Source organism: Stegastes partitus, unplaced genomic scaffold, assembly GCF_000690725.1.
Source record: "Stegastes partitus isolate 25-593 unplaced genomic scaffold, Stegastes_partitus-1.0.2 Scaffold341, whole genome shotgun sequence".
NCBI classification, from domain to species: domain Eukaryota; kingdom Metazoa; phylum Chordata; class Actinopteri; family Pomacentridae; genus Stegastes; species Stegastes partitus.
Window position 1 is genome coordinate 312,363 of NW_007578072.1, and position 26,199 is coordinate 338,561.

Sequence of the window (26,199 nt, forward strand, 5' to 3'; positions counted from 1 at the left end):
TCCATTGAGGAAGGTAACAGTTCCCGCTGTTGTTAAGACTCGACCGAACAGGAGGTCTGGGTGAGTAAACAGAGGTCTGGACAGCTTATTAGGTTCTTACCTTTAAATGTGTCACTTTTTCCAGCGGGCCTCCCACAGAGACCCACCTCAGTTCAAATGGAAGCAAGCAAACCTTCCACCAAGGTGACTATGTGCAGGAGTGCAGATGTTAGAACTTACAACAAATATATTTGTTTGCGAATGCCTGCCTGTGAGTCAAAATTTCCTCTCTTTCTCTACACAATTTAGAAAAAATGAATTTGTTGTGTCCATCTGTTTGACTGCTCTCTCTCTCTGCCTATTTCGGGCTGTCTCACTTTCCTTCTTTTTTCGAGCCCCATCTTTCTACGGAGCCACAGGGTTGATATTGTATTATACTGCTTATTTGTTGAGGCCATGTGTATACATTCAGAGCAGCACACGTTTCCTGTTAACATTGGAGGCTGAGCTCGCTTCCAAAAATTACAGCTTCTCAGGCCAGTTCTGCAGAACAGACCTCTGCCTTGTCTAAATATCTGCCAGCTCCAACATTGTCTATCCCAGATCTCAAAGCGCATGTTGGCCGAATAGCAAAGTGGACCGCTGCACAGAGTCCAAATGAGACCAGTAGGATGTAAAAGTTCTCAAATAAAAGCGCTCGAATCCAAATCAGTATTCATCTAAAATGTAGTTTTTCATGTGCAGTCACACACTTTCTGTCAGGTTTACTTTTCCTCTCATTTCTCTGTTTTCACACATCTTGTTTCATCAAAAAACAAAAAAACATGGCCACTAAGATGTGAATATGTAAAAAAAAAAATGCTACGATTGATCAAATAAAACAAACTCATCATCTGAAAACTTAAAAACCTAATCCTTTAACTCTTGGGGAAATGCCCTCACTCTCAGCAAATCCTCGTTTCTCTGCAGCATCGGTTTGATTGCACGAAATCGTGTGTTCAGCTCAGAACCAAACATGATTTCAAAACGAATCTGGCCTGCTTTCGTACCTTTTCTGATTAAGACGGTCCAACACATGTGCTTTCTGTATCTTGTTATGATGTGTTTGCGCTCTGCGTTGCTGCTCGATGGAGAACGGTGGAATTGGTCTCTTGGATCCTTTCGGAGCTGCTCTGATTGTGCATACAAAGCCTTTCAGAAATTGCGAGAGGTAAACAGAGGCCAGGCGGTGCTGCAACCTGTCAAACAGCTCCGTGTATGATTGAAGACAATCTTGAGCTGAAACATAAACATCCCAGCAGGCTCTCGCTGTGCACACAGCCCCTACTGCTTCACAGGCAGCCATGGTGGACCAAGAGTGGGGGGGTGTGAGCCAGTTGCTGGGTTCAAGGTGGAGGAGGAGGGGATAGGTTTATGACTTGGCACAAATATTGGAAATGGTACTCGTATGGGGCATCCAATATGTAAAGTAGTGTACATCTACACAGGGATTCTCTTGTAAATATAAATGTCCAGTCTTGCAGATGGAAATGCACAAAGGACTATCTAATACAAGAATGCAAGGAGAAGTGGTTGACTTAAACAGACAAGCCAACACTTTAGCCAGATTCCTTTAGAATTTCATTATGCCGTTAAACCAAAAGACAACATTTCAGTGAGGAGAGACTAAGGGCTTGAATAAATGAACTTATTTAAGTGCGCGCAGGAAAAATTGACGGTACATGTCTTTGGCGATGGGACCTCATCGTGACATTTTACAGGAGGAGTCACAATGTAAACACGGCAGAAACGTTTCTGGAACAGAGTATAGAAACTCTGGATGGATGCAAAGCCAAACTTCTGGTAGAGATGGGTCGGACTGATCCGATCCTGAAACGACACCTGACAGCAGCGGAGAGAGAAACCGGTCTGAAGTTGGACAGCTCTCAGAGGTTATGGAAAATCTGATTGAGGTAAAGCAAGAAATTGGGGAAACTATCATTCAGGCGACTGAGATTGGAACAAGTAAGGAAGAAATCTAAACAAATAAAGCAGACATGAAGGTTAAACTTTGGTTTCTTGAAGCATCAAGGGTCAAAGTGGAACCAGAACGCTGCTCTTTGGAGATGCTCACAAGAAACAGTTTAGGTCATACTTTTTTTACATTTGTCTCTGCTTTGTCTTCCAAATAGATTTAGCTAAACTGGATACAAAACCGCTGAGATTGCCTGAAGGCTCATATTGTTTGCCTTTTTCGACATCTGCTTCCACATCTAAGCATTTAACTGGGTCACTACAAAGCTGTTGCTACCAATCAACAAAAAAAAATGGGCAAAAACTGAGAAAACAAGTTGTAATAAATCAGAAGGATCCTTTAATGTGGAAGCTACGTGACACATTTACGGTTTCAACTTTATGCGGACGAGGACACACAAGAAGCCATCTTCCCAAGAACACCTAACGCAGTTGTTCAATATATGTTTCTTACCATCAGTACTACGCAGCCCAAACCACATGGGCTCTATAAAGAGTCTAACTCTCTCAGTGAATGAAACACATCACATGATCACCAAGAACCCCTCACTCCCAGGCATCCATATCATTGTTTTTCTTTTTTCCTCCCTTTCCTTTTTTTGTTTTTTGTTGGTAGAATGAAGGAGAGACAGAAAGAGGGAGAGAGGACATTCTTACTTAATTGGGATCTTGAGTGCATTTGTTTTCAATAAAGAGGTGTGCTTTGTTTGCATTCCCTCACTCTCTTATTCTGCTGTTTTCCCTCCTGTCTGTCTTTTTTTTTTCAGTGCACTTTCCTGTGAGTGGTTTGAAACGTGAGTGGCTGCCTGATCGCGCTGCACCACTCCTGCACCTCGTCTCGTGATGGCTGGCAAACACAGCTGTCCCCACAGTCTCCATTCATGAGTACTCGACTAAGCCGAGTACAGCCTGCTGATTCTGTAAGACTGTGCGAGACGTTTTTTTGTTGCATGGTTGGATGCTGTTGCTGTTCACTGTAGCGATATAGAAAATAATGCAACTAGTTAGAGAGAGTCCAAAGTTAGTCCACACATCCCTGCATCAAGCCTGACAACAAATCTGGCTAAAAGGAGACTCGAGTTTTGAATTAGGGATACTAACGCGTTGGCACACTTCTGCTTTGAACTGTAATCCACCTGCAAATCATAAATAGGCACATGCGCTAAACAAGGTTTTTCCGCTTTTTCCCATGGCGGCTGGCCAGCGAGCAGCCTTGAGGGATGTGAAGGGCCCTGCCAGGGGTCAAAGAGGGTGATTGGCTGATGAAGTCATTCCTGGATCAATGCCCAATTCCTCCAGCTCCTAAATGAATATTTCATCTCCTTTTGCTCATTAAGAAATCCATGTGGCATGGAAGAGGACTGGATAAAAAGTAAATGATGACAGAAAGGCAAATGTTTGCCACCAGGATCCCTGGAGGCAAAAAAACAACGACTAAGGAGTTTAATTCTGACAGTGAATATAACAGCTATTTTTTTAACCTGTGATGACTGACGAGCACGGTTCACGAGCCTGTTTCACCTCTGACCCTGTGTGGTTAATTAAACTGTGCTTTCTTACACCTATAACCACACCGATTAGTGATGTTGTGTAGTTCTTATGAATAGCCGTTTATCTCTGCAGCAAGATGAGAAGTTAAAACATTAAAAGTCAGGAAAAGCAGGATTTACAGGTGGACCTAATGTTATGTCTTTCTTCGTGGCCCCAGGAGTTTACGATTTAGATCAAAGTGTTGGATTAAAAACATAATACGCATGAGATTTTGCAATTTTTAGAGTCAGAAGTACAGTTAACATCCACGTGTCCCATCAGAGTCGACCAAAATGTGTTCAACAATTAGAGTTTGTGGGATTGTAAGAATACAGGAAAAGATTGCAAATGTGTTGCAATAGATCTACATATCATCTACTGCAGATGAACAACAAATTAATGTTTCTCGATGGGTTGATTCATTATATTTTCCTCACGTAAAGCTTAGGCAGTTGCAAACATGCAGCAGGGCAGCTTGGGAAATTTTATATCTTGTTGCTTTAAAAGAAAAAGAAAAAAAAAAGGAAATATGTTCATGTTTGGTCAAGGGTGTTTTGGCATCGTATGTGCATACGTATTTCATTAGTTCACACAGATGCTTGCAATATAATCTCCCAGAGCATTTTTACTGGCATATCTTTACAGCCTCCACACTACAGTATTCGAAGCGGAGGAGCGTTTTCCACGATGACCTGCGGCACTTTGATGGAGTCCTGCAGCGTTACTGTCATGACAACAGCCTGAACACGTCTAGCGCAGATACGGTGCAGCAGTTACGACTCCTGCCTCCTATAAGGGCTCGTTCCACAGAGACAGGCCTGGTTCTATTCAGGGGCATTAGGGGGCATTGCAGCCTAACTTTGCTCCCCCTTGGATGCTTTTTTTTATTCCCCCCCCTTCCACTCAAACACCACTCCAGGGTTATCTGATGCCGGTGAAGTGATATTATTGTTGCAGTCGAGGTGGTGGTCTCCACCACACCCAGCCTTCGTTCTGATTCCAAAGAAAATCTAAATGTTGATGGGAGTGAATGGATAAAAAAAACTTTTATTAAACATCTTCTGAGCTTTTTGGGAAGACTCTTTTAAACAGGGTGGGGTCACTTCAAACAGAGGAATAATTTAGACTGTTGAGCAAATAAGGAAGTACTAAAATTAGATTTGCTCCAAAAATGACATTAAGACGGACAGTAATAAGCAAAATACGTCTCATTTTTCAGAGTAGTTCATCCGTGAGTTTGATATATGATTGAGCGGACATGTTTGAGTGCAGGCCTACTTGTGTGCATCTGTGTGCAGTATTAAAACAAAGGCTGCTTTGTATGTCTGAGCCAATGTGCATCCCTTAAACACAAAAAATGTGTGTATTAGCATGAATGCATTGAAGAGGGCACCTGTGCATGTACAGGTGTGTCCTCAACAGCAGCCACAACACGTTGACTCTGCTCTTTTTATTCCCCTCTAAGTGCATGTCATAGCCTGAGACAGGAGAAGCTGCTGTGCATGGGTTGGTACAGTTTACAATTTTGGGGTTACTCACGTGACAGACAAGAGGCTCCTGCCTATGGAGAGAACACTGGACCACCCACGTGGCCAGAAAGGAGCAGCCATGTAATTGTGAGTGAACCTTTTTCTGACGCAGAACACGATGACTGTGACCAAGACGGATTATGATGCGTCCTTTTCCTCCCTCACGACACTAAATCAGCTCTTTTTATCTTCATCATAACTGAGTCGTGTCGCTCTCGGCGGGGGGCGGATATCACGGATTTGTTCTCGGAGTTCTCCCCACCTGGACTGAAGATGGTAAGTGAGCGGCTGGCAGCCAGACGAGCCGCTGCTGAGCTCAGATGTCTCAGGTGTGAAGCGCAGGCTGCTCATACATCCGGTGGCTGCGCGGGTTAATTACCACCAGGGCAATGTTTGGATTGTTTTATTCTTGGGAAGTTTATGGTTTAAAGATAAGCAGCAAGGTATTAGGGGAACAGGTTTGGAACGTGTAATGTAAGCCTTTAAAGCCTTGGCTGTGTGTTTATTTCGTCCACTATTTTAAAAAAAAAGCTCACTCGTGTACTGACGAATGTGCGTAAAAGCGCATCCATATTGGGTGTTTAAACTTAAATGCGTAAAACTCACCGTGTGCGTGTTTGTCTAAGCAGCTGGATGTGAAATATGAGGTTGATTTAGATCTGTATTATATTGTACACTAAGTAATAGGAGGGTGGATGATGAAACCGGCTCTAAATAGGTATCCCCATGCATAAATTATAAGTATTTAAAGCATTGTAATTTTCAAAAGGTCAACATTTTATCCAGGTTTTGTTAAAATGTATTATTTGTCAAAATTACATGTTATCTTGGGAGTGGGGTGTGTTTGGAGAATAATGCTGTCATCTGAGCTGCATAAGCCTGTTTGATCCTTGGGGCCATAATATTAATGTATTTATTGTCTGCCTCTTGTTGGAAGGCACAGAACTACACTTTTAAACCTCTAAACACCAGCCTGTGTGCTTCAGTGGGGCTGACATGTAACGACACTATAGTCTGCTCTGGGCCCTCCCCTTCAACCACTGTAATTTGAGGCTCAACTACCACCATCGTGGTGGCGGTAGAAAAAAAAAAAAAAAAAAAAGGAAAAAAAACAAAGTTAAAAACTTTCGTTCTGGCATTCCTCGGCCACCTATGGACGCGCAGACCGGCTACCTCGCCGCCGACTCCGGCTCCTCTCCGGGAAACGCTTCTTTCTAGCGACGGAACGCGGCGTGGAAACCCAAAACGCACCGAGGGGTTCGGCTCTCAGCGAGCCTCCCCTGAAGTTGGAGATGCACACATGAGGTCTGTCTGCCTGGGTGGTCTCTCTACTTTAGTGAGCTGTTGCTAAGCAGCTAATAATAGTCGTGTTTGCTGAGTAATTTTTGCCCTTCTGGAACCAATCAGATGCAAGAAAGTCCTGCGATCTGACAGCCCCAGAGGCGGGATCTCGAGTCTTTTTCTTTTTTTTCCTCCTCTTTTCACCCCTCCTCCTTCTCTGCCTCCAAATGGAGAGAGGTCTTTTTCTCCTCTTCTATTGAATCTCAGAGTTGGCCGTGACGCGCGGCCCAGGGGAAGACCACATAGATCTCACCAGAATGCTACGACCATCGAGGTTTCTCACCCGACGACTCGTGTATGGGAATCACTTTGCGCGCCTCGCTTTTTGAGAGAAACTTAATTTTTTAATTTTTTTTAAGAGACACGGTGAATGCGGTGAAAGCGGCGGAGACCTCCGGATCACGAAATGTTGGGATGGAAGGCGCAGACTTTGACTCGCCGTCTCCAACAGGAGTATGAAGTCCTACTTCACGGGTGTGAGATCTCCGAGAGTGAAACTCTGTTGCCTTGGGATATCGCTACACGCTTTCGGGGAAACACTATAAAGTGGGAAACGGTTACCATCTCGCAGTCCCCGCAACATGGCCTCGGCTGCTAATGCGCCCTCCGAGCAGGAAAACAGAGACCCCGATCGGCCGAGGATAACGCGGAGGAACAGGGGGGACTATACCCGCAGCACACCGCTGGATTTGGAGTATTTGCAGCGGCCGAGCTACTGCGATGCGGGCTTTGCTTTGGAGCAAATCACAGAGGTGCTTATTTCTCATCTTAACCGGCTCCGTGGTCCTTGCTTTTCATTGTGGTCGAAAAAAAAAAAAAGTGGCCAAACTATGTCCAGTCGCTGCTAGGTAACGGGGCAAAGAGGGGGGACCCGGGGGTAAAGGCAAGGTTGTAGAGGCGTTTTCTTGCTATTTCATTTCCCCCCACCCCTATCCTGTGCAGCCGGTGTCTGCTTTTCGGAGGAGGCGAGTTGTAGGTTCGTATTTCCCCCCCAACACAGCCACTCGATTGTTCTTTACGCATCTCCAAACTAACGGTCTGAGACAAAACATGCAGCCTTCATCCGCAGCAGCAGCTTCAGCAGAGGAGGCAGCAGCAGCAGCGACTGTTTCATAACATCCAGAGGAAAGGCTGGAGTGTTTGTGTGACACTATCTAACCTTGTGTGACTCGCGTAAAAGTAGGAGGAAAGAAAAAAAAAATCCATGTGGCTGCCCTCTTCCGTTCACAAATATTGTGAGTCTCCCCTGTGATGGCTCCTCCGCTCCCCACGCAGGCCGGAACACACGGGCTGCAAAAAGCAGGACGTGGGGGAGTGTGTGTGGTGGTGGTGGTATTTGTGGCTTTTTAACCACATGCAACCTTTCAGGGTATTTAATATCGCAGGTTGATGTGTGCAGTGGGGGATCACCCTGCTCCTCCTAGAATGCTTCACTTCTTTTTTTTTATTTTTGTGTGGACTTTTCCCTCCAGAAGCTATTTTATGTCATGAATACATCTAAAAGTGTCATTCAAACACACAGGGGATGCTTATGGGAAGCCCACCAAGTGTGTAATTGTGGTTTTGACAGTCATCATCTCCTTTTTTAAAAAATGTATTTACCTCCATCTGCTCTGGAGGTCCAAACCAAAACATGTCCCTTCTTTTTTTTTTTTGTTATTGTGGATCTTCATCATAACTCATCACTGTGAGACAACAGAGGCCGTGTCAGTGCCGGGTGATGAGGAAGGTATCTTTTCTTTTTGCGTGTAGGTTTACATTTTATACGTGTTACTGATATGACAGAACCCACGGCTCTCGCTCTGGGGAGTCCTCGGTGGGTTTCCAGGCGGTCCCCCCCTCTCTCTCCCTCACTTCCCACCACCACCTCCACCACTACCCCCCCTCTCCCCGGCGGACAGATGTGTAGGTTTTGAAAAGGTTAGCAGAGCGATGTATTATTTTGATGGCAGCCCTCATGTTGGGTCGATTTGTGGTGAATCATAGCAGTCTCAGATGTGGTTTATTGGGTCACATAGGGGCCTGTAGTGTAAATAAGGAAGACGCTTTTTTACATGGGACCACCAGTGCTTGTCATTTCCTCTGCATGTTCTCTCTACAGCTTCACCTGCTCAGGTAAGTGCAGTGTCTTTTTTGTGTGTGTGTGTGTGTTTTGACTGACAGTAACATGAGGACTCTTGTCTTGTCGTAGGGGAAGGCGACTGGGAGGAAAGCACCTCTGTGGCTGAGAGCGAAGTTCCAGAGACTTTTATTTAGGCTGGGCTGTTACATACAAAAGAACTGCGGAAAGTTTTTGGTTGTGGGCCTCATGATTTTTGGAGCTTTCGCTGTGGGCTTACGGGCAGCTAATTTGGAAACGGACGTGGAGAAACTCTGGGTAGAAGGTAAGAAACTCTTGACTTATTATCACTGTTCTGGATGCAAATTTCAATGCATGTGTCTTGAAGCAATGCAGTGTCACGTTTAGGGAACGGTTCTGGATTGGAGGAAAAAGGGAGGTTTGGTGGTTGCTGGTGCTGAACAACATCGGGGGGATTGTTTATTGTTTAGGTCCTGGCAAGTGTCCAAGAGAAACTTGAAAATAATTTTATATTTCCCAACGTGCTCGCCGGCTTCTCTCAGGCCGGCCTCGAACGCACACGCACGCGAGACGTGCACGAGGCGACTGTAGCTGCTCCCACGAATAAGGTTGTAATTAAGTTCATAAGCAGCTTTTGGGGTAGAGGAAATTTTTGTCAAAGCCGCCATTTTGTGAGAGTGTGTGAGTGAGTGTGTGTCTGCCTGCCCCCAGCAGTTGAAGGCTCAGAGACTGTGTGTGGTCCCGTTTTGGACAGCTCTCAACTTTCCAAAAAGATTTGTCTCCGGCTGCAGGGAAAAAGCGGAGTGAGGACAGGAACTCGTGTTTGTGGGGTGGATGGCCCACTTGTTTCTTTCTCTCTCTTTATTTTCCCTTATTTTTTTAGAGATTTTTGTTCAGAAACAACTTAGCAAGAATGAAAAATTTAAAAGGGAAGAAAGCGGCTGTGCATATGGGTGGTGCTTGTGGGGGGGTAAAGGGGAAGGGGCTGAGCTTTTTTCCTCCTTTCCCTTTGATCCGCATTCCTGCACTTATGGCTGGAGTCGGCTGTAGGAGTCATGAATGGAGGAGCAGATTGTGCAGTTGAGGAATTGAATCGAGGTATTTTTTTGTCCTTAAAAAAAAAAGGGGAAACAAAATATTTTCTACTCATAGATTTATGAAGCTTGTGTTGTTTGTTTTTTCCACTTTTTGACTTTCCTCTTTCAAGTTTAAAAAGAAAAAAAAAGCAGAGTTCATGAGATCAAGCTTTAAAGCAGACTGATTCCCGCACAGATCAAACACCCCACCTCCTCCCCGGGTTGGCTGTTCTCTCCTTTGCGTGCTGCTGCAGGGGTCTGACAGACAGCGTGTTCTTCTAATCTGCGGCGCAGGCGCAGTTGGCAGCACTTTAGGCGGAGGGGAGCCTCTTCAAGCACCAGGACTCATGATTGTGCTCAGAGGATCACACTGTTTTCACACCCTTTTCACATGCCACGCCACGGCCGGGGCCACCGCGTGAAACCGAACGTTATCATTACCATCATCATCATCATCATCAGCGCATCCTGACGCTGTGGGAACTGATCAGCCAAGAAGTAACTGTTGATTATTTATCATAATCAAACATTTGTTGGGATCAGTCTCCGTTTTTTTAACTGATGGTTTTTCCCCTGCGTCATTTAATTATAAGTTGAATATCTTTTGGATTTTTTGACAAAAAATGAACATTGGTAACATTCTCTGTTTATTTTGTCTCCTTCTCACATGAAGGTTCAGAAAAATACATGTATTTAACAACATTTGGGAAACCTAATACAGCACATAAGTGCATCGAGCTGCATTTGGAGTTTCTATGGAGGTTTTCATACGTTTTGCCATTTTACATTTCAACAAGCTGCCCACAGCTGCTTTGCTTCATTACACAGCAAACTAGCAAACCTTTTATAACCACATTTAAAGTCCACTGGTGATAAATGTTTGAAAACCAGAGTTTAGATGGCCTTTAGTTTATTGTGTAGCAACCATAGTCCGTTTGCAGCTTCTCAGATGTGAGGATGTGTGTCTTTCCAGTCATTCTAAACACGTCTTGTGTGTGTGAGATCGACTCTGCTCATGTGTTTGGTAGTTCTCACTCGATGTTTTAATGCATCCACCTGCCCTCGTGTGCGGTTAGTTCTGATGTAACAGCACCAGTATTGCGTCAAATCCAACTCTAAATAGCCTTTGCTTTTAGTTGGGTCTTCTGCTACTCCTTTGTCTTTCACTTTCACCATTTTTTTGGCAGAGACTAGTTTCACAGTGAACCCGTCTGACACCCGTGTAGCGCTTGTGACCCCTGGTAGACGTCTAACAGCCTGGCCTCGTACTGGCTCACAGGGATACACAGAGACCTGCTCCTGCACACACAGACAGCGTCTAAGAGACAGGGCTGCGGTGGTTTCCTAGGTCCCGGTACGTGAGGGGTTCCAGATGTTGGTAGGGAGAGATCTGTTTGTTTAGATTAGACTGCACAGCTGAGGGATAGATTAGTTCTGCCTGGACCGTGGAACGCTGTGTTGGGCCGTGCTGGGGGACTGGCCCATCGTCCGAGAGGAAAAAGAGGAGAGAGGAGGAGAGGACAGAGCGGCTGTTTATGTTTCATTTGGAACTGCCCTCCGCAGGCGACCCGTGGACGACCCCGCCTGGAAGCTGTGTGGCCTGTGGATGCACGCACACATACAATGCAGCCGGCTCGCATTAGATCCATCGGTCGCTGCAGAGCTGGCCGGGGCCCGCGTTTACGTTTTTTCGTGATCTCGTGTCGTGTCTCTCGTCACCTGCTCGTCTGGCGGTGCCAAAAAGCAGCTGAGGTCTGCGGAGGACCACCATTAGCTGCGCACCGGAGCTGGTCCGTGTGTTTATTCTACACGCCGTCACGTGCCGCAGCTTTCGCAGGGATTGTCTCTTCTCACACAGTGCTCACTCAGCACTGTTTATAAATACTCAGACACAGGAAGTTCTGTTTATTAGACAAAGTGACAGAGACCAATTGGGAGCGAGACGCATGCTTGCACAAAGAGGCGATTGTGTCAAACCCTCTGAGGATCTATGGGGGGGGTTTGGACGTTGCTAACCAAACAGGGGAATGATAGTAACATATTTTAAAGCTTCCCTACCTAGAAACATACCAGCGTGCACTCGGGGCATCCACTCTGCAGACCAACTCTGTGTTTATATCCACTGTGGCGCTCAGAGGAAATGATTAGCCCCAAACCGGAAGTTGTAGTATTGCGGCGTCCTATCTTGATCTCCCCAACACACAAACGTGGCTCGAAGCCCTCTCCGTGCTTCCCCCCTCGACGTCCCAACTCATGCCTTTTGGCTTGCGCTCGACTTTAGATACATCCTCGGTTTCAAATTGCAGATGATTCTAGATGATCTTGCGGCGATTAAGTCTAAGCCACGTTCGGGGAGCGGGGACGGAGAGGAGAGGAACAGGACCCCTATACGGTTCCTCCTGGCTACAGATGGAAAACGGAGCCATCCCTTGGCATTCTAGCTTAAGGCAAACACAGGCCAAATTGTAAAGAAAATAGGAGCACTGCCTGCCTCTAATTAAAACAGTATCACATAAACATTGGCCTTCCTGTAGGACAGCCCCTCACTCTTTCACTTTGTTTCTGAGAGAGAGAGAGAGAGAGAGGGGCTGCAGATTACGGAGCTGTGTTGATGGGGGTAGAGAAGGTAAAAAAAAAAAAACGGTTTTGGAAATGGGGCTTTTGAAGCTTGAGCTCTGGGCAAGGGTTGAAGTTGAAACTGGGGGTGAAGCAGATGAGCTGGAGCTGTACTGTAATCTGGGCTGAGTTGCGGTTAGCCCGAAGATTTAGCCCACGCTAAAGAGAGGATGGGGGCCTGTGGCATTCGGAGGATGTACTTTGTTTTCATCGTACGCGGACTTGGAGTTGAGCTCTGCAGAGATATGTACAAGCGATTCAAGTTGAAATGAGTTTATGGTCCCCAGATTTATGGTCTGAACCGGGGCATGGGGGGGGCGGTGTTATGGTTGTAGTCTCAAGGCTACAGACGGAGGGGGAGGCCCTCGGTCCCGGAGCGCTTTGCTTGGAGGTGGGGTGGCTTGGTGGGGCATAAGTGTAGAGGCCAGGGGCCACGGGGGTAGACCCCTGAGACCCTGAGGTCATCTCGTAGAGGCCCCCGCTATTTAAAACCTCACCTGATACTCACCCTGTGGCCCGGGTGCAGAGTGAAGACTCACAGCATCGGGGTGGAGGGGGGTGGTGGTGGTGGAGGAGGACGTGGTAGAATATGCAGCAGAAGTCGCAGCTGTCACCGGTCGCTGTTTGTGTCCGGCGCATGTCCATGTGTCGGCGTATGAGCGCATCTTACGAGCCAGGTGTTGCGTGGAGAGAATGCATTGTTTACTCATGGAATCAGCATTTCAGCTTATGATTTTTTTTTTTTAACCTTTTGACATCTCTCCTCCAGCAGAGGGCAGTGAATCTGATGTCTTTTTGTATTATTTAATCTTTGAATTACTGCAATTTAGTGTGTGTCATTATTCCAGCTTTGATGCTATGAGACAAGAGAGTGACGTGAAAAAAAGTCCAGAATCTTAAATATTCAGTCTCTTCGTCTGATATGTTTTTTATTTTTTGCCTTCAGCTTATTTCTGAATCAATATGGTAACAGTTAAAACGGTGCCAAATTTATGTTTGTGCATCCCGAGCCTGATTTAAGGTCCCAGAATCCACTCTGATAGGACCAAATCAGTTTTATTTTTTGTTTGTCTCTTCTAAAGCGAGCTCCTTTCCCCGCCTCGCATGTCTGTTTTGTATCTGGTGTGATTAAGAGCTGAGTTGACAGAGTCGGTGGTTGTTTTGTTGTTTCGCTGGTAATGGCAGCGGAGGAGCGAGCGGTATAATGTTGAGTGCATGCGGAAGAAGCCTTGACATCCCTTTTCTTGTGGACGAAGACGAGGAGGAGGAGGAAGAGGAGGAGGAGGAGTAGGAGGAGTGCTCTGAATGTGGCGTCTCCACCGAGAGGATTGCGGTTTGCATGATTGAATTATTCGGCTTTTGATGTGTATGGGAGCCCCGATACATGCATGTGCGCACACAAACACACACATATATGCAGAGAGGCTTTGGTTCCTATGAATGAGTAGGTGGTTGACCAGGGTTGGCATGGCAGGCTATTTTGATGGGCTTCTCTCTTCTATTTTCTCCTCTTCATCCATCCATTTCCCTCTGTTGTCGTCCTTCTTCTCCTTTCCAATCTGTCCCTCACACTTTATCTCCAGCAGCTTTCATTCAGCAGCCGCAAGCAATCAAACACACAAATGCACCCACACCCAATGTCTTTTTTTTTTTTTTCCTGGTTAGCACAGAATACAACGGAGTCTTTTCCTGCCTTCGTGCGTCCCGCTCTCTCGTGCACGCTCGCTCCCTCCAAAACTGGACTCAATTAAGTTTCCGCGTTCATCAGTTCACTACAAACAGGATTAAACCTCCTGCATGAGGAATAACATTCCAGCGTGTTGTGTTAAACTTTACGAGTTGATGAAAAGTGCAGGCGAGCTGGTGAGGGATTTAGTGTGGGGAAACATTGCGCCTCTGGTACTGTACACAGACTTACAGCGCTGTTTTCTCAAGCTCGCTCGCTCTCCGGCAAAAACAGCTTCGTGTATATTACCTGGCGAAAGTAAATATGAAATAACATTTAAACTTTTTTTTCGGCCACCGCGCGTCGGTGCAGTGCGGCGCTGCTCCCATTCACAAACAACATCCTGAGATGCCTCCGAGCTCTCTGTTTACATTTTGCATTCTTTCAGGCGCTCTTATTCAAAAACCAGAGCCCTGCGAATGACCGACCACAGGAGACTGCGGAGAGAATTACCCTCCCGCCCCTCCTGCTTCTACCTCCTTCCCTCTCTCTCTCTCCTCGATCCCTCTCTTTTCCTCTCTGCCAGAAAGGTCTCTCTCTTTACCCGAGCCTCCTTCTTCTTACCTCCCCACCCCTCTCTCCTGCCTCCCCCCACCACCACCACCACTCCCCCGTCCCTGGCTGGAGAGAGTGGCCTCAGAATGCCAGATGTATTACAGAGTGAGCCACGGCAATGTAAACACTCAGCCCTGCCATGAGAGCAGGGTGGTCTGGCCTCCCTCCTTCCCTTTCCCTCCCCATCCCCATCCCTCCCCTCTTCCCCTTTTCCTCTCTTCCCTCCCTCGCAGCGCTGACTGCCAGAAGGGTGGAGAAAGTACAAAACAGCAGAGGGAGAGTGTGTGTGTGTGTGTGTGTGTGTGTGTTGGAGGGGAGACAGAGCGAGGGGAAGAAGCAGGAGTATAGTAGCGGTAGTGTGTTTGTGTTTTGGCTGCGGTGCCTACCGTACACTAGCAAGAGAGATTGGGGTGTGGATTGACGCTTCTCAGACTTGCAGAGCAGAGAAATTTTCTTGCAAACATTGTGCATATGTGTGTGTGTGTGTGTGTGTCTTTTTGGATTTTTTTTTTCCCCCTCTCATCCCCTCTGGCACACCGCATTTACATACGTAGCCGTATAGTTCATTGCAATTCCTGCCGCACGTCGTCATAGAATCTGGCAACGATCGCAGTTACACAAGTACCACATATGCACACGCGAGGCATAAAGATACCGAGATAACATTTCCTCTCGCAGATGATTGAGAGGTTTGGAGCTCCGGGTTGAGTCGGTATGCGTCAGAGGGAAATAGTCTCTTGTACTTGGACCTCCCTGCAAGTCTGACTGAAGCGTTAGGACATGGGGACCTGCTTGTGACCCAACAGGCTGGGTGTTACTACAGCTAAAGGCTTGATTGGTGTCATGTTTTTTTTTTTTTTCTTGCATTGTCCTCTGGTTTTTCTGTTTGAATATTCACATCCAACTTTTTTTTTTTTTCGTCCTGGGCTGCTTACAGTGAGAAAAGTAGCTGCCTGCACATCCTGTCCTGTGTTTAAATGCATGATAACAAACCCAGCATAGGAAATAACAATGACTTGACTGAAGGTCTCCAAACTTTAGTAAACTTTCACCGTAATATTCTTACAATCAGTGCGAAAGTTCTCCTGGATGTTTCTTTTTATACTCAGTCAGGGATCATGGATTTATTTGAATTTTGTTCTAAATGACTACGTGTAATTCAAAAAACTGTCGTTCCAAGTGACACATTAAGATAATAATCACCCAGCTCTGCACTTCCCCTCAACTCCTTGGAGACTTTATCATCCTAACTCATCATTTTACAGTTTTTAAACTGCTTTACCCTTTTTGGGTCATTCTCGCTGTTGTTTGCATTCAAAACCGCTCTCGCACCAAACAGAAAATTCACAAAAAGATGTTGGTGGAGATCAAAACAGAGCTAAAAGGAGAGTTGGGTTGCGTTTAAACTGGCTTTATCTCTGTGTACCAAGAAAAACAAAGCTCTCTAATTAATTTGAGTCTTGGTACAAAAGTTAAAATTGGTTCCTCTTTCACCACAATCATCTACAACCTTTGTAACACCAGCATCTATACCACCCAACCACTGATGATATAAAGAAAAGTTGCTGCCTCGATAACACATCGCCGTCTCCTGTCTTAAGCCATCGTGCTGCATCGTGGGATCTGAGAAGCTTTAAAGCTTGAAAATGTGACCTAAACTGGACTTCCTGGATCATATTTCATGTCTCACCAGTGTCTGAAGCAGCACAGCCCACTGTGTTGTTGTATGCCATGGGCTAACTTCTGTCTGGATGCAAGCAAGTCAGAAGCCAGAAATGCAATTCCAAAGGCACTGTTTTATTAATTTACAAAGTGTTATTATGTCAGTGTTGTGTTTAAAGTTTGTGGCGGTGACCTCAAGTGGATAAAAACAATGATGGGTTTTAGGGTCAGTTTTAGGTTTAGGCATAAAAAAGTCTTGGTTTGGGCACCGATCCTTGTGCATCATATTGGCACAGATATCGATCATGTGAGTGATGAGGTAACCGTAGAAAGTTTTCACGCATGAATGAAGCACCTGAGAAAAGAAACCCGATTCCTCTCTCCTTCCTTCCCATTCACACTCTCCCTTTTCTGTGTCCTCTTTTTCACACGTTGGAATGTGTGATTTCGGGATACCTGGAATCACGGGCCATCTTTACAGGAAATGACAAAGAGATGGCTGGTTGAGATTGGCTGTTCAGGCTCATGTCACGGTCTGTTATGGCTGGGCCGCGGGCCAATCACAAGGCTGTAAATGCAGCGGCGGGGGGGAGAGGGGGCTCACCTGGCTTGAATTTGACGGGCACTGACAGGAGAAACAGGATGAGACTTTTCCTTTTTTTTTTCTCCACAGTGATTCTTTAGATGACCCAATCATGAGATGTTTCCCGATTTTTTTATATTTTTTATTTTATTTTACCTCACAAAAATGTGCAGCATCGACCGTAGCGTCGCCTCTCATGTGTCTGCTTGCTTGCATTAATACATCATGTTTAGTTGAAGCACCACCGCTGCACACATGCATGCACATGCTACAAACACAGACTTTCTGTCAGCGTTTTCTTCCCCAACTACTCTTTCCACTGCTCTGTGAATCCATTGGCATTGAATAGGATTTTTTTTTTTTTTGGGTGGACGTTGGGGGGTTGGTAGGGGAGAGAGGGACCTGAATGAAGGCAGCAACGTGGAAGAATCTGCCCATTGAGGAGTGTGTGAATGTACACCTCGGGCCCAGGGGAAGCTGCATTGGGAGCCAGCCGACTGCTAAATACACCCATTTTAGGGGCTGCAGGGGCCGGACAGGTGATTAGCATAATCAGGGGCGAGGGGAGCCATACATATGGTAATGCTGTAGTTTGGGGGGTGAGGGTTGGTGGTATGGGTGGGGATTCGGTGGGGGCAGTGGTTGGCAGCTGGGGTGTCACATTTGTGTCAGGGGTCGGGGTGCTGGAGGGGGTGTGTGAGCGCCTGCGTGAGGAGACACTCGGCCACAGCTGCACGTCACAGCACTTCCACTCTCTGTTATTTCTTTCTATTTTCTGTCATTTCTTTTTTTTTTTTACCCTCCACTCTCTTCTTTCTCTACCTTGCTTATTTTACCCTCCCTCTGTGTGGCAGCCCCCTCCTCGCTATGAGCTGACAGGAGAGAGGGAAAAAGAGTGCGAGGGGTAGGTGGGGCGAGAGTGCAAGAGAGCGAAGGGGTAGGGGGGCTCACCATGGGTCAGATAGGGTCTCGGCTCTCAGTAAGGCCTTTCATCACATATTTGTGGGCTGTGTGCACACCTGCATTGCAGAGCCCACGTTCAAAACTAGTTTTAATGCTGCGTATGCTATTGCAGCTCTTTCGACTGCTCCTGCAAGAGAAAATGAGTTGCATTTATTGTCATAATGTAAAAATAAGTAAGGTGGAATCCAGTGATGCTTGTAAAAGGAGAAGCACACTAGTTGTAAATTACCAAACTTTAAGAATACAGAATGTGAGACCAGTAGAGGAAGAATAGTGGATGTGGAAGGTAAAGGTGCACTTTTCTTCTTCTACTTATGCAACCCAGCGTATCTTAAAAGCTTTGTTTTGATCCGAGTAAAGGGTGAAAGCTGCTTTTGAGTTTCTGTGTATAGAAACTAGCTGCTAGTATCATAGATTGGAGTAACACACAGATCTCACCTTCACATTATGATAAGTTGTTGGTGTATTAAGGACCTCATGGCAGAGATTAGTCAGAGTTTTAGGTTGGTCTGTCAGCAGCACATAACAACCAGGCAGGAAAGTTAAGAGACGATCAAGTGAGAGACGGACACAGGGACGGCAGATGGTACGAAAGAAGCAGCAGAACAACAGTGGAGGAAGGCAACAGGTGGGTTCTTGTCGGTGATCAAAGCTCCGTCGGGGGATTGACGGTAGCAGCTGAGGAGGAGACAAACAGGAAGGATCAGGAAGGTGGTGGTGTGAAGTTAGTGTGGGAAAGTTTACCTGAACAGAGTGACCTGCTAGCGGAGACCAAGCAAGGTCAGATGAGACGTTTGAGAGAATGATGCAAGTACAGTAAACATTCTTCTTCTCTTTGCAAGGCTTGAAAATGGGTATAAACTCATAAAAGCAGCTTTTAATTTCAATATAACTGTATGCTGGCAGTATTTTCATAAATAAGTGTATAGATGGGGGATTCGCTGTGGAAAACCATCCCTAAAAGACTGACCAATCACAGATCAGAGATAAAATGATGCAACAAGGATTCATAATGAAGAGCAGATGCTATCAGACGCTTTCTATACATTCGCCTCTAAAGCTTTTCAACATCAACCTTAACTTAAACATATAGATAAAACCTGCTTATCCTTTATATGAAGATGTTTTTATCCTATTTCAACTATGACCTTATTGGAAAACAGCACATTTTTGTCAAATCTAATGCAACAGGTGCCACTTTCTGTGTTTAAAACATTTCACATGCAAAACATTTTCTCTAAAAGCGTAGCTGGCTTTATATACTTTCACATTTGACTCTTTTGAAATAGTTTTTTAGCTTTCTTAACATACGTATATATTTTAGCCGGTGGTGTGGCGGCGCAGGGGGCTCAGGGTATGGGAGGTCGCTGTAGACGTGGTAGCAGAGAGATGACCTGGTTTTGGGGGGCTTCCTCCTCACTACAGGGGGTCCCTGCTGAGATGGGGCCTAATCCAGCTAATCCTTTCTCTGCACACACACACACACACTCAGACTCACACACACACAAAGATGTTTTCAGCCACATGCATGTACGTACAGTATATTCATGTCTTGCACACACATAAGTAGAAGTTTGCATTAAGATCAGGTGTTATATAATATATAGAGAGGGGCTTCTGGCTGATTGCAGAAATATTTTAGTATGTATGTGCAGATGTGTTCAGCTGAAGACTCCCATTTCTCCGCTGCGTTACCGGGAGTCGTTGGCCGCTGCTCGCTGGTGGTGCGTGTTTTCCTTGAAAGTGCGGCTTGCTTCCGTTGTCAGACATAAGAGATGTGCAGGGGGTGGGGCCGCGCTGTTGTGAGCTGCATGGAAAAGAGGGAAGGTTGGCGAGGGAGGTGGGGGAGAAAGAGGGCGGCGGTGGGCTGGCTTTGACAGAGGGGGCCGGGCTGATTGCCATCATGATCCGGCCAATCACAGAGGAGAGCTGAATGGAGCAAAGAGAGAGAAAATGAGAGTATAAAGAGGAGGGGGAGTTGTGAAGTGAAAGGGGGAAGGGGGTGATGTCAGTTCCTTAGAAACCTCCTCTCTCTCCTTTTCGTGCCTGCTGCCCCCCATTCCTCTGCTCGGAGAATAGGGGGGACCAGGGGTTAATGTTATGCAACATGCTGAATACCCACACCGAGGGCTCCACTACAGTGATAGGCCTCAACTCCTCGCTTCTCGTCTCCTCGTCTTCATAATTTGGATTTTTAATCACTCGCAGGTCATTCGTAGCGCTTAGTAACACACATACAGGTGGCGGTGCACGTTCACTGATCAGTCAAAGTGTGGACATGATTAATGAGATAATTAGCGCTGCAACAAACTGTCATCTGTTTATTGCTTTCTTGAATTACTGATCAATTGTTTGATTAATAACAAACTTAATTTGTATAGCACTTTTTAAGAACAGAATTCACAAAGTGCGTTTACATAATAAAGAAAAACCTGTATAAAACGTACAGGCAAACACTCAAAACATAAAATTACACAATAAAAATGGAAAAGAACAGACTGGGTCACTATTGAAAAGTAAAACTGATTAAAAAGACGACATCACAGAGGGGAATGGAGATTAAAGTAGATTAAGAAAGAGAGAAGGGCAGCAGGTAGTACCGATAAAACAGGGAAAAGAAACGGGTGAAAATCTAAAAGAGAACATCACTCCAAAGCGAGTCTATAAAAGTGGGTTTTAAGAAGTGATTTAAATGGTTTAAGTGATTTATAATGGTAATCCATCACTATCACATGTTGCCAGAGCCCCATCTAGTTATCACACAGTACATCTGATGACAGTTGTTGCTGATTAAAATCAATTGATTAATTGATCAGATCTAAACTGGTTAAAGAATGTATTTATTGACAAATCTGATGATTGATGTTGTTTGAGTCGTTTATTTTTATTTTTAATGCCACAGATTGCAGTTGCACTGCTGCAAGTGTGAAAATTTCCGTTTTTGTTCCTGCAAATTAAATATTTTTAGTTGGTTTTGGATGTTTCGTCAGAGCAGTCGAGCACATTTACGGCCTTCCTTTGGCCTCGTGTGGGCATGAGTGAATAACCAGAGGGATAGCAGTGAAGAAAGGATCGAATACGAAAGAGAAAGCCAGCGAGTGAGAAATGGAGCTGCTATGGGAAGCATTCGAAAGTCAGTGACACTTTGTTTTGGTCACAGCAGCTGAAGCTGGAGCGGGACGCCTTCGACATATCAACACATGCTCGGGTCAACCAGTTTTCTTAGGAGAAGGAATATGGGAATATGTGTCATTGAAGAAACACAGCTGTGTGTACACACACACACACACACACACAGACTCACACTCACACACACACATGCTTGCACATATGCAAAAGTGTGCGCACACACACATTTTCTTGGTCCAGCTGGGGTGTTAATTTCACCCCAAGGCTGTGTGAGTGTTGACCCCAAAACTTTGTAACCTCGTGAAGTGTGGAATTCTCTAAGCCTGAGGCTGTAATGTGCTGTTTCCTGTAGAGAGAGAGTACATTCCTTTGACTTGTCCCATTCCTCGCTGCTTGCTGTAAACTCAAGGTCTTTGGGTGGCAGTCCACAACTTGGAAAGTGTTCAGAACAGACAGTGAGTTCTTTCTAAGCGCGGCCCTCCCATCTTTCTTCAATCAGACCTTTCTTCATCTCTTCACACGTGTGGAAGCGCGACTGGAAATGCCCTCTTTTCTCCGTACCTGCGCTCCGATCCTTCCTCTCGGCAGCGCAGTTAAACCGAGCCTCGGGCGAGCTTTGCCTTTGAGCGTTGAGTGTATCAGACAAGTCGACTTGTTAGTGCACTGTCAGTGTGCGTCGGGTCTTAATCAGTTCCATGCGTGCTCCTTTTGAAGGGAGGGCTGGTGTAACGTAGCTGTGTAGCTGGCCTAGCAGTGGAAAGCATGTCGCTCCAGTTAGCCTAGGCCTGCTATTAATGATGAGTATTATAAACATGCCTTCAGACAGGATCAGATGGGAATGCTGTTTGGGTCCAGAAAAAAAGAAATCAAGTGTGTTTTCCTAATGCCCCAAGACATGGCCCCCTCCCTCGCTGTTCCATTGGTCTGACTGGGTGGTCCGGCCCAGCAGAACAGGCATGCTTATGTTCAACTTTAATGCCATTACAATGGACTAAAAATATTCAATCCATGCCTGCTGTTGCACGAATTGAGCGGAATTGTTAAATTGGATTAAGGCATAATAAAATGTTACAGATTTTTCACACAGTCGGCTCTCTCGTCGGACATTTTTCGTGTCGTGTGTGTGTGTGTGTGTGTTCGAGTGTGTGTGTGTGCGAGACCAAGTGAAAGAAGATGACTATAAATTGCTCGAGCTTTCGCTGAGCGTTTAGTCTCTGATGATGGAAAGGCTCAAATCCTCTGCTCGTAAATCAGACACAGATACACTGAACTGAAGGATGCACACACACACACACACACACACACAGATCTCTAACTTGAGTGCAACAAAACATGCACTCCAGTGTAGCTTTAAATATTGTGGGCCATTTTTTTTTGTTATTCTTTCAACTAAAAATTTGAGACTTTGCCCATCCTTGCATGACTGCGATCGCCTGCGTTTGTTCCTGTGTGTGTGTGTGTGTGTGTGTGTGTTTGTGAGGAGACTTTGCCAGACTTTCCTTGGCTGTACTAGGGTGGAGCAGGGCAGCTAAATGGCCTGAAAGGCTGCTTTTGTAGCTGGGGCTAGCTCAGAGCTCAGAGCGCACGCACAGGGCTTAGTCTCACCACGATACTGGGAGCGAAGCCTGGAAGACAGCCTCCCTCTCTATCAGACACATGCACTCGCAGACATAGTGTCACACACATATGCAGTCAACGTGTCCTGGCACCGGCGACTTGTTAGCAAATTTGAGTCGAAACGTTGAGCTATTTGTGAAATGCGGATTTGTCGGGGGGCGATTGTTGCTCGTCTGGACTCGAAGCAAGTCGGGATGTTTGCCATTGTAGTTTTAACAAGCTCACTGTGAGCTAAGTGCTTTTATTTAAGATACAAGTCTGATAGTGTCGCGGCCAGGCGGGGGGACGGGCGGATGCTTTGCAGAGAGAACAGAGGATCACCGCTTGAGTCGCAGATGTTTCCACACATGATGCTGCTCGTGGGCGTGTGAACGGGCCGATAGATGTCTGTACCTGCAGTCTGCTGTGATCAGGCCTCAGTGTTTTCACTTGAAGAGTTCATTTGCAAAAACGGAGAACTCCAACTTCACAAACCTTCAGAAAACCCACTTTTCCATTGTCTACCTGAGACAATATCAGTGTCAAGTCATTTCTGCGGAGTCAAATCCACTCAGCTTCAGTTTGATTGATGTTACCTCAAGCAAACAACCAAAAAATATGTTTTCTGAAAATCTACAATCTGTTTTTGCAGATGTTTCACGTATTAATTTAGATCAAAAACTCTTTTGATTCGATGTTTTATGGACGCCTGTATCCCTGAATCACTACTGACAACAAGACAAAACAAGTGTTGACCTTGTTTGATGACCTTTATTGTGTCATCCTTGACATTTTAAGGATGTCTGAGTGTATTTTTTGGAAGCATAAATTCAAATCCAGCACAGTGCAGTTGAATCATTTCTTGATTTTACTTAAATCCTTAGAGGGACTTTGTGACGCCTTCTACCAGTTTTCCTCCTTTCCTTCTTCAGTATAGTTTTCAGACTGTAGTAGTGTTTCTTGCAGCAGGAACACATATCTTGGAGGCACAGAAATCATTTAAAAACTGAGCCTGATGATGCTTAAATTGCACCAATTTAAATGCACATTTGCAGTGTCTTTTTTGGATATTTGCACACATTCACAATTCGCTCCTCTTTGTCCAGTCGGTGGGCGCGTGAACCAGGAACTGAAGTACACGCGGCAGAAGATAGGCGAGGAGGCCATGTTCAACCCTCAGCTGATGATCCAGACGCCGCGGGAGGAGGGAGCCAATGTTCTAACGGTGGACGCGCTCCTGCAGCACCTGGACTCAGCTATCCGAGCCAGCAGAGTTCATGTTTACCTTTACAACAGGTACCTTCGCTTCTCCTTATCTGCCCCGTGTGCCAGGCTTGCCTAGTGTCTGTTTGTATTAAAGCGTCATATTTTTCCTGTTCTGGATAAGGCAAGGCAGTTTTATTTATTAAAAAAAAAAAAAAAAAATCATAAATTCCATTTTGTCTCAGTTTAGTGCAATCATATAACAGCAGCCCTGCTGTAAATATGTGAAGCCATCGGTGGTGTTTTGCATCAGAATCAACTGTGGTGATGTCTCTAGTGTTGTTGTGCTAAATCTAATATTTTGTTAGTATAGCATGCCTGCATTCAAACAGATTTCTTATCATTTTTAGCATTCTTTGTTCTGTTCATCCCATTTATACGAACAACTGAGCAGAACGTGTTTTCTTCTCTTTTTCAGACAATGGAAATTAGAAAACTTATGCTACAAATCAGGAGAACTAGTCACGGAAACTCATTTTGTGGATCAGGTGAGATGGCCTTTACATTTCAAGTTTTGGTTCATACGGAAAGCCTGTACAAGCTGCTGTCTTTTTTCCTTATATGTGTTGATCTTACTGTGTGTTTATCCGATTAGATCATAGAAAAGCTACATCCCTGCCTCATCATCACCCCTTTGGACTGTTTCTGGGAGGGAGCTAAACTCCAGTCTGGAATGGTCTATCTCCCGTAAGTACACAACAACTTTACAAGAGGCAGAATTTGTGTTTTAGGTGTAATGAAATGACTGCAGTGTATCGTTAGACTGACTGATCTCTTTCGGCCAACTGATCAAATGCTTTAAGAAAAAAAAAAAAAAAAGCATCTTAATTGGGGACACACAATAGCTTTCGTTGCTGTGAGGTCAGTTGGCAAACTGATTGAAATGATGTTTGGGGACAACGGGACCTTGAGCGCTGAGCTCCTGGTTATGGCATCGGTGCATGTAGGCTGTTCCGATCGTTTTCAAGACTGAGCGAGAAGGAGAAGATCCGAATCTCTTGTTTTTTTTTTTTACCCCGTTAGTCGAAGCTGCTGTAACACACTCGGCCCATCCAAAGAGACACCACAGAGGAACGAGTGTGTGTGCGTGTGTGTGTCCTGAGCTCGTCCCCTCTGAAGGCTCTTTTGTAGTGGTTGCTGGCATGCGTATCGCTGGCGATACTTTCTCTCCAGCCCTGGGCCTCACACCATTGTCTGGCCGTTCTGTTGCTAATGGCCTGCTGCTACAGTAATACTCGGCAGACCTTTACCTCTGCATGTGTTTGTGCATGCAGCACATAGTGTGTGTGTGCCGTTGCCATCAATGCATACATGCGTTTTGTCGATGTGCGAGAGTGTATCGGCTTGAGTCGCTGTCATCGCAGTATGTGCGAACGGACGTGAGTGTGTGTGTGTGTGTTACCCGTTGGCCTAAGATGGTAAATAAGGTTTTTACTATGTTCTGGTTGGAAGGCTGGGAATAATAACCCAAGCCTGGTTAAGCACATACAATGTAGTCTGAATGACAGAGAGAGAGAGAGATTCAGAGAAAGAGAGATCGGAATGTGTGAGGAATAGAGAGCATAGAGAGACGAGGTCTGGGTTGGAGCAGGAATTCAGCCGTTGCATGATGGGAAATGATCCCCATTTATTATTTTGTGTCACCTAGCAAGAGAGAGATTATTTTTTTTGCTCCCAGAAGTTTGACTGTCTTGTGTGGTAAAAAAATTTGGAGGTAATTACGCTGAGACAAACACAAACCAAATGTGAACACAACATGTTCTCCCACTGTTTGTTTTCCTTTCTCTTCTTTTATTAACTGGGATGACTAATAAAGCAAGTGTCCTGCAGACCAGATTTAACCCTCCGAACTCCAAAAACCCACCAGCTGATGTGAAAGGCGTGTTGTCGTTGCAAAATCACCAAAACTGCGCAGTTTATCAGAACCAGACAGTAAAGCAAAACAAAAGAATCATTATATTTTCGTTCTTTCAAATGGCCATTGCCGTAAACATCTGTGACGTGTCACTCTGCCAGGAAACTTAACCAAATCTAAACTCAAAATACTGAGATTTCATCAAATTCACTTTATTGTACATGCCTCATTTGAAAAAAATAAATAAATCGTCTGCTCTAATCAGATTCTGTAAAAAAAAAAAAAAAGAAAACTCTGCACTCCTTGGTGCAACAGGGAAGCTATGACTAACTTGGCTGCAACCTGCAGTCACATCACAAAAATTCATGGACTGTAAGCTGTGTTTATCCAGAGCAGATAGAAGAAAAGACTGGAAGTCGATTTCAAAATGAAAGTAGTAAAATGTAGAGTCGCCAGTTTTTTTCCAAGTATTGGTTACATGTGTGGACACTTGGACACTATTTTGTACATGCTGACGAGAAATCCAACTTTAGTTTTTTCTTTTGTTTTGTACGATTTATGGCATTGTAGCTTTCTCACACTGCGCACAAGACATTTTTGTATTCTTTCTACTTCTAGCCATGGTTGTGCTGTTTCCGTAGAGGTGCAGGACTTTGAACTGCAGTGAAAAATGAGCCCACAGTGGGTAAAAATGGAACAGTGG

At 45.3% G+C, this 26,199-nt stretch overlaps 1 protein-coding gene across 1 annotated transcript in view; it reads left to right on the top strand.

Annotated features, from left to right (window-relative positions):
* The first annotated feature begins 6,601 nt into the window (after positions 1-6,601).
* ptch1 (patched 1) overlaps positions 6,602-26,199 on the top strand; it is a 51,521-nt gene continuing 31,923 nt past the window's right edge. The window contains exons 1-5 of the mRNA XM_008284050.1: positions 6,602-7,144; positions 8,584-8,776; positions 23,485-23,674; positions 24,060-24,129; positions 24,237-24,328. Of these exons, the coding sequence (XP_008282272.1) occupies positions 6,974-7,144; positions 8,584-8,776; positions 23,485-23,674; positions 24,060-24,129; positions 24,237-24,328 (716 nt within the window). The 5' untranslated portion in view covers positions 6,602-6,973. The remainder of the gene's footprint in view (positions 7,145-8,583; positions 8,777-23,484; positions 23,675-24,059; positions 24,130-24,236; positions 24,329-26,199) is intronic.